The 12,819-nt window shown below is 43.7% G+C and overlaps 1 protein-coding gene across 2 annotated transcripts in view; it reads right to left on the bottom strand.

The window, feature by feature from the left end:
- ksr2 (kinase suppressor of ras 2) overlaps positions 1-12,819 on the bottom strand; it is a gene marked incomplete at both ends in the record, with an annotated part of 71,110 nt that overhangs the window by 46,256 nt on the left and 12,035 nt on the right. The window contains 3 exons of one of the 2 annotated variants that reach the window (XM_079270225.1): positions 3,305-3,795; positions 4,650-4,690; positions 12,591-12,741. In XM_079270225.1, coding sequence (XP_079126351.1) covers positions 3,305-3,795; positions 4,650-4,690; positions 12,591-12,741 — 683 coding nt within the window. Of the gene's footprint in view, positions 1-3,304; positions 3,807-4,649; positions 4,691-12,590; positions 12,742-12,819 lie in introns of both variants that reach the window. The other variant, XM_079270226.1, reaches the window with a different exon arrangement.

Raw genomic sequence — 12,819 nt, 5'->3', positions numbered from 1 at the left:
TGGCCAAGTCGACTTGTTTTGTTTTCAGTTTGCAACCTCTACTTCTTCTACTCTGTTTACTGGCGGATTACAGCCATGAGCAGCCTATAGCGCTACCTAACACAGAGTTCATTCACTCCAAACCAGTAGAGTCTTTTCTTTTGCAAAATTTCAAAAGTTTGCTTGAATGGAAACTTGGCTATAGACAAAGAGAGGAGAAACTGTGATGGGCATACAGTATATAATCAAACATGTATCCCTCTTCTTAAATTCTTCTTCCTGGGTAAAGTTTAAAGCTCCATTAAAGAACATCTTTGAAGGAAAAATGTGGAGCAAGTGCTGCTAATCCTCCCGAGAATCAACGTCTCGCTCTACAGCTCTGTGCTGCCTTAGAAAACGAGGGTCAACCAAGAATTACCATATAGAGTCTACCGTAGTGAGCCAAACAGACCTTCGTCAGTAGACGGAGGACCAAACCGGGGCCGAAACACAACTGAATATATTTGGACTTGCACTTGACAGGTGATGAGAAAGAAGATTAACAATTTCCGCACACAGGTGAAAGTTTGCTTTCTTATGAGTTACAACTTGCAAAATTGGCAGTGGTTTCGTCTCAGGGTGCAGTTTTCTTGGAATTATAGATGTTACTGAGCACATTTGGTAAGGAGGCAATTTGGTCATTATTCCTACGGGTGATAGAAACCAGCCTGCGGTTCTCTGCAGGCTGAAAGGGAAACACATTATCTCACAGAAAAGCCCATTAAACCGAGAAGAACAAAGCCACGAGGGAGAAGATGAAGGTCTGCACAGGCATATCGGAGTGTTTGCTGAGTTCTTACAATGGAAGCGTCTGGAAACAATTTTCAAATCATGATTGCTGAGACAATCAGGTACAGTATCTGAAAAACATCTTGTGCAGCTGAAGACGAATAAACATTCATATGAAGGCTATTACTCATTGGAAAGGCCGGATGCCCTGAAAGCACTTGAAGGCAACTTTAGTGACAAAGCAGAACGTAGCCAACCTTACAAAATGTGTTTTCTAGAGTTACCAGTGTAATTTCTCCAGTTTTCAGATTGTTGTGACGATAGCATACCAAAAGGAGAAAATGCTCTAGCAAAGCAGAGTACAATTAACTAACGTTCATATGTCCATGTATAACGTGTGGAACAGCAATTAAGTCATCTTTTATAAGTTCATATTTAGGTTTTTTAAAATGTAATGTAATTAGCTGAATGTTTCCAAAGCAAAAGGGAAATTATTACATTTCATAAAATAAAATGTCACTCATCTGTCAGTGCCAAAACCAAACCTCGGTTTCTCTTCAACATAGTTACGGGGCATTCTTGCACATTCAGCGACAGTCTTTGTGCTGGATTATGCAGCTCATTAAGACAAAGGGAGGGAAACGTCTCTTGGGGTCAGAGGGTGATCCCTGGTTATTGTGTCCTGGCCACAGTGCCAGGCAATTAAGCAAGAGAAAATGAAGAGATAAGGAGCACTGAGAGCTGATTAAAACCGTGAGGTTGGTAAGAGGGGGAAATACAGGTAGCATGGAAGGGATCAGGAATCACAGGAAAGCAGCATTAAACTAGCCTTTTCTATAATATATTAGATATTTTATTCAGGGATTGGTTTGCTGTGGTGACAAATCATTTTTACCTATTATCTCAATGCATGATTTAAGAAAATATAGTATGTTACGAACTTTCGGTCTTCTAACTCCAGGTATGTACTCTTGCATCAAGGAAAAAGCAGACACCAACTTTGCAACGAAACCAATTCCCTCGCGCATGCAGACGAGACGCACACAAGGATGAGAGCCTCACGGCAGAACTGAACCACCAACTTGATGCTTGCCAGCACCATCCTCCAACCAATTATGATGTATTACGAGAGGTACTTGGCTATCAGAGAAGCCAGCAGATCTGCCCCGTCTCAATGAGTTGCAACATTTGCAGGCACACACAGGCCATTGATTGCAGGGGCTCAACTTACAGCCTGCAGTCTATCAGCGCTCAGGGACCGGTAATCAATTCTCTAATGCCGTTTGAGCCTATTCACCGCAGCTATGATCCACCCCTCACTGTGCAGATACAGATGCACACGCCGGCGTGCATGGACATGTGTGGATGTAGCCAAGCACACACAAACTATAACCCAGATGGCCATGGTGAAAGCAGGGGACGACTCCCAAATATTAACTTACCAAGTGTAGCAGTGATAGGGCACTGTCATCTAATGGCATTATCAAAATGAGTGCAGCTCTCCTGAGGCGGACTCTGGTTCCTGATTACCTCGCAGTGGTGGACCCTGTTTGTGGCCAAATCTGATCAGCATAGCACCAGACACAGGCATGGCCGGTCAGGAACTCAGCCCGGGGCCCCTTATCGCCACCGACAGGCCGTTGGTTCTTTATGGGCAATGATGTCCTCCCATGCAGGAATTAATCCGATTGGGCTCTGGTGGACGATTATGCTCGAAAACGACTGAAAGGGAAGGTGGGGCCCTAACCTCCTTTCTGTGCTACATGGATCAGATGGAATTACGTCGTGAGACCTTGTACAGATGAGCAAGAGAGAGAGGACTGAATCTCTCAATGTTCTCTTCAGGCACGCCATCTGCCAAAATAGACCGACCGACAGCAACTCTGAATATTGTCTCCATGAAACTTGATAAACAAGATAATTTCAACAAACAAATGCATGCAATAAAAACCAAGCTGCCTCGGTCCTAAATTACAAGAATATTTGGCATCATTTTGTTGATGCTTCCGCATCATTTTCCTTCCAAGCAAACACACATTTTCTCAATTTTTAGTACTTTTACTTTTGACACACTGGCTAATAATATTTACATACTTTAGTGGCATCTTCAATGCAGGACTTTTACTCGTAATTGAGTAGTTTTTACTCAAGTAAAGGATCCGCATACTTCCTCCCGTGATTATTATTGCCTCTAACGCTAGGTATGCTGTTAAAAATCAATTCATTTTCAAATAGCAAGACGTGAAATATGATTTAATATCTTTACAAATGTGTAAAAAACGCACATTTCTATTTGGGGATTGTGCATTGTAGGACTGTTCACTGGGGACTTATCTGAAATGGTCGAGCGCTCACTTAACGTGCAATCAATGCCCTCGCTCTCCACAAGACTTTATAAGATCAGACTGATCTACAGCACAAAACTGATAAATGATGTCAATGAAACCATGATGGAATCCTTTAGGAGATTTTTTTTTAGGAGATTCCTTTTTGTCTACTTCTCCTTCCTGCATTAATAAACCTGTTTGCCATTAAAAATCCAGAGGTTATCACTTACTTTGGTGTCTGTGCGTCATCCAAGCGGTTCCCCAGCTGGAACTCGTGGGATTTGCTGCGGTGCAGTGCGGTGAAGCCCGGCAGCAGATGGATGAGCTTGCGGCTCGGCGGCGGTGGCGTGCCCGGGGCCTTCCCTTTGTTCCTTCGCCTCATTGGGGGAGTGCCAGGTGGGGTCATGGTGTTGACCACCAAGGGAGTCCGGGGAGGTGTGTGGCCATAATGTCTCTGGCGGGGCGACGGGGGCAGGGAGCGATGACCAAAGTCCAAGGGAGGGAAGAGCCCCGTGGCTGGGCTGTCGACGGTCAGTCGATCGGCATATAAAGGGGGAGCCAGGGCCTGGGGGCTGTGGCACATGTGCTGGTTGTACTTGGACTGGACTTTGGGGCTCTGGGAGAGCTGGTACCGGATCCACTGACTGACCTCTGGCTGGCACACCGGAGTGTTTTCTTTGCCTGATTCAGAGGTGGGCCACTGGATGGACCAGTCCTGCTTCACCTGGCTCCCTGTTGGAAGAGCACAGAGATAGAGAATGACTGAACGCCATGAGCACCTGGTTGTGATAAACTGCTTAAAATACATGTTCACACCAATTATAAACAAATAAAAACAAAGTCATTGCTTATCTGTAATGTAGTTTGCATATACTTTTGGTTGAAACTGCCCGGGGGTTTGAGATACATATCTGTAAGCCTTCTGCCTTTAAACCTGAATGAAATGGAGCTTTTCCATTCACCTTTCATTGGAACTACTTTATACTGAAGAATTAGTCCCTTTGAAAACTATTGAAACCTTGTTCTTATGAAGTAAAAATATTGCTGTTGAATTAGTATCACCAGTGTAGATATCTCATTGGATAACGTCTCAAAGTCTGAATACCACTTTGGTGAGTGAGAAAATATGTTATTTCATAATTTGGGGGAAGACTTTTGTGTAATATGGTGTCTCGTGTTCAACTAAAGTGGTTCTTTTCATGCACTTGATGCTAAAACACCCGTTCGCTCTACTTCTTGATTGCAGCAGTAAGAGCAGCGGCGGGTAGTCACGACCAGCAAATGTGCTCAATTTAGGTAATGAAGATTCACGCCGCTGTTATCTGATGGGAACATGTAGCGCAGTGGTGTTCAAATACGTTGATGTGGAGCAGATTAAGCATGAATGGATGGAGCAAAGAGAAGGAGAAAAATGGAGGACTGCACCAAAACAGGTCAAAGCTGCATGAGTCACAGCACAAGCAGACTTCTACCGAAACTAAACTTTCTGTTGAATGAGACAGAAGAGAGCAGCAGATGCAAAATAGCTGAAGGCGAGCAGCCAAAATGAGTGTTTTTGAACTCAGATGACAATACTTTACCTCCATTACTGTGCAATTTATCCTCCTCAAGTTGTTCTTCAGAAAGAGACAAAAAAATAAATAAGAATGTGTTTATTGATCTGGCAAACACACAGCTGGAAAGGTCTGCAGCATCCTACTTGTCTTTGCATCTGCAGTTATGTATGTATAGCCACGAGGCTGTTCAGCAAAACAAAACATAATGTTGGTAGAATTGATCCTTGGGTACATCTCGGCAGACGCAGCATCTCATACATGACTCGGGGCAACATTTACCTCAGTCTTCAAAAACTGCTATTGACCGCCAAGTCACATTTTTAATGCAAATTTCTATCAACAACACTTCACTTTTTTTGTTTTGTGTCATTATTTGAATGTCTCTGAGGAACTGTGAGCACCTTCAAACACAATATCAACATCAAATGAAGCACGGAAAACATCTCCCATAAAAGGTCCCGGTGGAGTTGATAAACTTGATGGGGGTGGGGGGGAAGCCAGCGGCCTTTCCTATTCTGTAATGTTATGAAGAAGAGGCCGCGAGGAACGACGAGTTGCGAGGAAGAGACGACTGCAAAGACACAAGGGACATAAAATACAGGGACTTTCAAGGGCCCCATTTTATTATTTGAAATACACTTTAAAGATTCTTATTTAAACCTCCCCAAAAATAGAATATGCAAGTTTTCATTCACCAAAGGTTATGTTTAGCGTTATGTTTCGCGCTACTGAAATATTTTGTATTAACAGTGGTGTAGTGAATGTCCTGCGGCTGGCAGGGTGTAATAATTGTTAATACTGCAGCAGATGAATGTAGTTCTTTGACTGACTCTCAGAGGACCTTAAAAGAAAAGGTTATGTCCCGTGTTGTCTTCTTGAATAGAATAGCAAAGTGGGAGGACTTTGGACATCCGTAGTTCTGAGGGAAAAGTGCCTGGCACACACTGACAAGAGTCACTTTCATTCACTGTAAATTAAATGTAAAGTGAGGTCAAACTGAACAAGGAATACTTTAACAACAACCGCAATGATGGCAGAGAACTCCAGTCAGCTGGCACCGTATTTAGGTCTTCGGGGTGAAATGAGGAGGTGTCGTGGAGATAACGCCTCATTTCACCGTCACAAATCGGCCGTTACTCGTCCATCGCGAGCTTTCAAAGCGAGACACAGAAATAGACACAGGGCGTCCAACAAACCCATGCGGGTTTCTTTAGAACAAATATTTGAACAGTCAGTTTCGGCCAAAAATCAGCGGCAACTCCTAATTTGTGGCTCTGTAGTTTTACATACGACACCTCCAAACAGGAGCAAACACCTGTGAAGGGATGTGGAAACAAGTAACCCAAACAGAACACTATAAAACCAATGTGTAAAAATAACACGATGATATTTCTGCTCTCTGGCTGAAGTATATTTTTTCTAATCAGTGAACATTGTGTTGTCTCTCCGGATGTCATGGAAACCTGCATGTTTTCAACACAGACATCGATCCTCTATAATGTGAAACGCAAAACTTGAGAGGTTACGTTTGAAGAAACGTAGCCACATTACTGTATTTTACATTGACTGATGCTCCACAAACACTTATCACATTTCCAAGGATTAGTCTCTGGAATATATGCTCCTTGTTGACAACTGTAATTCAAGCCTATGGATATTAGTCAGTAGGGTCTCTCGAGTGAAGCGGTCGCTGCCGCTCCGCTCTCGGTGTGGCTGCCTGAGGACCGAGCTCACACTTGAGCCTGAACCCGCATTAAGAGGCCGCCATCTCAACCCTGAAAACCCCTTCAGGGAGACGTCGAGATGCAGGAGGGACGAGAGGGCCCACAAGATGGTATGGGTATGTAAATGAATGGTGGTATGTAAAGAAAGACGAGAGGGACGCTCAATCAAGCCTCCTTTATTAGCAGGAGGAAAACCACAACAAGCTACTTGGAAATGTAAAAAAGTTTGGCTTGAACCTGCGTGAACGACAGCCATTGAAGGGTTCAAACCACCAAGATTCCAAAATACAGATGAGAGGCAAGAGAAAAGCTGGCTGCTTTTAGTCCAGTCTAGAGCGTCTTAACACACGAGTTGTCAATTTGTCGTGTCCAATTTCAGAATTAGCAAGATAGTTTTTGAAAAAAACCAATAACCTTTGATTTAAATGATTAGCTTCCCTTTGGTAATTATCTTCCTGCATGCCACACTTTCAGAACGCCTTGTGACGGCTCGTATCAAGCTGAAACCAAAGTTACATTTCTCTGCGAGGGAAGCAATGAACTTTAAATCACTCGTGAAACTGTTGCTTCAAGTAATGAATCAATTCATCAACTGCACTAGTATCTTAGCAACCGCTCCAGTGAAATGGTAACGAGACTTGACTTGTGACTCTTCTTGTTTCACGTGAGCTCAAGATCTCCTTCAGTTCATTTGTGGGGCTTGTGCTTGTCACAAAGTTTTAGAAGTTACTTTCCATGCAGGGCTTCGATAGAACTTTTTAATGCATTTAGGTTTATTTTACTTTATTGCTTCTTTTCTTTAAGATGCTTAAAGTAATATTGAACTGATATTATAACTAATTCCGATTCATACTTTACAACAAGTGATGACGCTTTGAGCGAGCAACCAAATGTCACCACCTGACGCCACAGGTGTGTAAATGTGACCGATGGCCGACCCAGCAGTTTCGATCGGCAATCTCTCTTTAAGTATTGGCATCGGTACCACAGAGTACCACAACGCTGGTATTAGCAAATGCTGTTTGCATTTTTGCATAACTTCAGAGGTCATTTTGGAGTCACGTCATAATCAATCCTACGTTCTTCCTTTCGCCGCAAAACCTCCGCATCAACTGTCGAAACCAAACAATGCACCCGACGCGTTAAGCTTCTCCTCTGCGGTGATTAATGCAAATGGCACAAAAGCGACATCATTCATGACACAATCTTCAAACACGCGGTCAGGCTTTGAGAAAGGCAGATATCAGCCTCATAATTGGACTAATTGCCTCTAGAGGTGTTGCTTCTTTGGGCTAAATGGCAGTGAAATGCCACCAGGACACTAGCTGGTTTATCTTCCCGCCGCCAGAGTAAAGATTCTTTGGCGTTCAATAGTTGCAGCGTCCCTTTTTAATCTCGACTCTTTTAAGTTGAGGCTTTACGGACGCTCTTGCAGTGTAATCAGTGGGACTCTACGTTAGAATCTGCTAATTAGTAAACGGCCAAGAAGGACCACCCAGGGGTGTTCAGGAAGATAGGTGTTGGTTCGGTCAATGCTCCTCCTGCTCGTTTTCCTTCCCTGGTGCATCTGCTCTTTTCTTATCGACATGACAACGTTTCTTCTTCACCTCCTGTCGTCACTGCCTCTTTTTATCACCCTAATTTTCTCTCATGTTATTCCGCGTCCTTCCTCCCCCACATGCCTCCTTCACTTCCCATCCCTCTCCCCCGATCTGCTCTCTCTCTCTCTCATATTCTGTGCCTCCCTCTCCTCTGCCTTTCTCCGTCCCTATTCTGATGATGGCATTTGAAGCCAATTAGGTGTTTGTACGCATGTAAAGCTGTCAGAAGGGTGCGGGGACATTCCTTTTTGCTATCAAAGATGACTAAAGCTAAGGCACCGAGGAGACCTGTCGTGCTAAGCAAAGATCAACACTATTAGCCTGATCAAGCCTGAACTCATACTCAAGAAATTGTCCATATGAAAATGTGTGTGTGCGTGTGTGTGTGTGTGTGTGTGTGTGTGTGTGTGTGTGTGTGTGTGTGTGTGTGTGTGTCTACAGGGGCGGGCTGGATAATGTGTGTATATTGCAGCACAAAGGACCGACCGGCTGCCTCTCAATCGTATGACTCATCCTCATCGCGACTCGTGGACCGCAATCCCAAGAGCCTGGAGTGAAAAATTCTATTAACTCGCATTAGTTTCCTTCCTCCACCATTACACCACCGAGCAACATACTTTCACTCATTGTGTTCTCTTTTGCTCCGCTTATGTGATGTATATAACTGCCAAGACTGTAAAGTATATGAACGTCCATGTCTGCCAATTTTAACATAATTCCTGATGACTCATAAACTGGAGCAACATATTTCTTTGGTGAAAAAAAAAAGGAAAAAAACATGTGGCTTAAATCTGTAAATCCTCTTTTGTGCTTATTCATGGTGGTTGAATATATCTGTACTTTTGCAACAACCTCCAGATTTTTTATAGAAAAATATAACTCTTTCAAAAGACTCAAGATGTAAGAACATCCTCTGCTTTTTGCTAAGCGGCGTAAAGGTACTAACCGCTCTCATGTGACGGTGTAGCCTTTACAAATACATGCATGCCTTAGTCTCGCATATACATAAATATACACGTGCACACACACACACAGAGATGACATGTCTCCCTCTCTGAGCTCCATCTGGGTCAGAATATGAAGAACGCTGCCACACAGCATGTATTTCTCTCGGCTGAAAGTGCCTCGCACCGCTCCGTGTGGTGGCGGTGGCGCCGTGGTGCATTCACACATCTCTAGCCGGCCCCCTTTTTAGAGAGCCCATTAGTGGCTCTTTGTGGCCAGACCCCTGCCTTTGGAGAGCCAGAGATTGGGAGAGCGGAGTGAGGGAGGGGAGTACGGTTGAGGCAATGAGCGAATAAAATGACGAACAATAAAATAAAATAAAGACGGGAGAAGGAGAGGAAAGAGAATAGACGGTGACGAAATTAAACAAACGCAGAGAAATACAAAAACAGCCCAGATCTTTACGGTTTTGTCCATACAGGATACAAAACTATAGCTGTGCTGTATGGATAGTCATGACAACAAATCTAAAAAGTAACGTGAGCATTTTGGGGAGGAATCATTCAACAAGCGACAGTCCTAGTCGATGCTGTGACAGGTTTTGGTTCTTCGACCAGAACGAGACACTGCTGAACCAACAGGGAGCCCCAGACACATCCTGGTGAGACCAGAGTCTTCAAGTCACAAGGAGTCAGTGCTTTAACACCTTGGGACCTTTGTTGTTGCACCTTAAAGACAGCAGCTCCCCTGTGAGGAAAACTGGAGTAGGATATGTCATGCTGTAAGAAACGCTTTGCAGGTCAACGGTAAGGACCATGGACAGCGCCTGAATAATCACAGGGAACAGACAAGCTGTCTGAGAACACTAGATTCAAATTGAAAACCAGTCAGAAAGGCCAGAGACGGATCAAGAAGGCCATTCCCAACAGATCATTTTTGACCACCAATGAGTTAGGATTTTTTGTTTCTGCCGCGCTACTGTTTCCCAGATCAAGAATGAGCCTTCATGCTCAGCTGTAACTGCTAGAAATGACGTGTAGATGCTAAGAAACATTTTGAAATGTCAGTCTGTTGAAGGGTAGGGCTAAAGAAAGATGACAGACCTGTTAAAAAAGTAGGAAACAATTTTCCTGCAAATTCTACAGGGACGAGCTGCCGATAACTCGTTCATACAGTGGTTCTCTATTTCAGGATGAGAGGGCATCGGGTTGGTGCCTTAAGAAGAAGACAGTTAGCAGCTGGACAAATATCTTCTGTAAGCTGGTTGTGCTATAGTTGTGGTAGGCAGGCTGGTCATAGCCACGTCATGCCACTAAATGTGAGGGAGGCTGTGGAGCATCAGGTTGTGAAGGTCCAGATCAGATAAATGACATGAGATTTAGTTATTGCTATTTCCAAACTGGATTATCTCCCCCTCATTCTGATTCGGAATCAGGTGCAAGAGGAAACTGGGGAGAAAAAAAAAGTGTGACTGTAGCCAACGTCCTAGACAGTGACGGAAAAAAGAGAGCTGGTCTCCAGAGACGACATGAGGCCTGACTGGTCTGAACCCAGCTGGGCTGAGGCATGGGCGGCTGGGACCCCCTGACGGACTCTGCCAGAGGACGCCTGCCTGGCTGTCCGCCTTTCTGCACAACAACAACGCCTCCATCCCCACTCATGCAGATGAGACAGAAAGGGAGGAAGTAAGCACACAGGTGGCGAGCAACTCCAGAAAATGAGCAGCAGAGAGGTGTGTATATTTGGAGAGGCCAGCTGGGTACCTGCAGAATCACAAAGAGCCTGTTTTTTTAGGGCTGAGCTTTAAAAGACTGTTCGTCTGAATGCCTGAATCCTTTTTCAACAAATAAATGCTTTGAAGAACAGCAAAGTTAAACCTCCTCTAATAAAACACTCTTTTAATAAATACAGTTTTGTTCAGGGCACATTGAAGAAAAACGACTCATCGTTAATTTGGTTAATTATTCATTGTGAGAGAACAGTGTGTGTGTGTGTGTGTGTGTGTGTGTGTGTGTGCGTGCGCGCGTGTGTGTGTGTGTGTGCGTGCGCGTGTGTGTGTGTGCGTGTGTGTGTGTGGAGGAGAAACAGATATGTTATCAAACGGGTTTACAAAAGGTTGTTTCTAAAGCGAACGGCCCAGTTGTGGTGATGTTCTACTGCCCCCTTCTGGCTCATTTGCATCATTGCAAAAGCCCAGACTGAAAACAAAGCGTGGTCTGTAGCGCCAGCTGGTGTGCAACCACGAAACAAAAGAAATGCACTCGTGGCATCACAGCAAATGCCTGCGCAAGCCAACACTGTCTTGTAAAAGCCACACAATATACAGGTGTTTCCACTGAGCCTGGTTGATTAGAGCTCTGCTCAGGTTGCATGTAAGTGGATTCATGTGGCGCACACTGCTGCGACATTCAACGCTTGTTGTTGAGGTTTGTGGATCATGAAGTTATTGAAGACGGCTATCCATCAGAGATGTTGGAATAGATCTTAAATTTAAAATTTTTTAGCTTTTTTAAACATTCTGATTGCATGATTCAGTTGTTATTGCAGATAACTCATTAAAGACAGAAGCCGAAACTGTTAAAGTGAGTTTGCTGACTTTTCCATGCAGGCGCATGGGTTCCTCCTTGACATAAATCCATTGCTGATTATTTCACACGGTCCCATGACTGTGACGCAGGAATTTGATGTAGAAACCCCACTGATCTTTTGAATTGCCACCAATGATTGCTGCAATGATGATTCATAATAACGTAGCAGGTATTTATTGACACCATGAAAGCTGTTGCTCTAAACAGGTGGCGTCTGATTTCTGATAAAAACATGAACCGTCTGGCACACAAGTGCTTCAGTTTAATTTACAGGTTGTTGAGAATAAAGAGCAGGGCTGAACTACTGTGACCGAACATATGAAGACAACAGTGCCACCTACAGATACATGAACAGTACTGAGCATTCATCTCTAGGACTGACTAACATATGACAATCAAACAGTTGGAAATGGTTTTAAACTGTATGAATGCCGGGTTAAATAAAGCAACGCTGTCTGACTGAAATCAGAAATGAGCTGGTGTTTTTTGTTAAATCCTATGAATTCTTACCTTTATGTTAACAAATGCACAACATGCATCAAACTACAGCTGATGACTGGTGTACATTTTCGTATTGATTTCACAGTCCATAAACAAAGACATCATAAATAAATAGAAATGCGTTGAAGAATTCAAAGGTAACGGCACAGATCACTCATAAACCTTGTTTCTTTGTGTCATGACATAATAAACTGCAACCATTACATAGTTCATTATGTTCAGTGTGGAGAATAGTCTTAACAAAGCTTTCTTTTTCAACACCTGCATCATGGACGCAAACACAATCTGAACTCTATATTGCTTGTATATAATGTGGTAATATATACTCTGTCTGTGATGTGACATTAGTGTTGTATGAACAGATGTCTCCTAATGCTCCTATCGTACATAAGTTTACACTATTTAAATATTATTTCATGCACCTTTAGGTTGCATTTGTTGTTTTACCTGGTTTAGCCTTTACTGTGCGAAACACCATTTCAAATGAAGAAGGAATGTACTTTTACACGTAGTAGTGGTAAATAGTGAGAACTCTAAAGGACACTCGTGTGTTTCTATGGACGTGTGAGCTCATCTCTGTGTATGTCGGGTGGACCCTCACCGAGCTGGTGGGCCTTTCCGAGGCAGGAGAGGGAGGCGTTGAGTCGGGCGCACTCCTCTTCGTTGGCACCAAACTTCTGCAGCAGCTCACACACCTGCTCCTCGCTCTTCTCCAGCAGGCCCTCCAGGGTCACCTCGCCTGGGCTCATCTCCTGCAAAACACACACACACACACACACATGAGCAAACATATGACATAAGATACAACACACATTGTTACGCTCTCATAT

The sequence above is a fragment of the Melanostigma gelatinosum genome (genome assembly GCF_949748355.1).
Source record: "Melanostigma gelatinosum genome assembly, chromosome: 6".
Taxonomy (NCBI): Eukaryota; Metazoa; Chordata; class Actinopteri; order Perciformes; family Zoarcidae; genus Melanostigma; species Melanostigma gelatinosum.
Note: the sequence above shows the minus strand (reverse complement) of the source record. Positions and strands in the feature narration are given on the sequence as shown.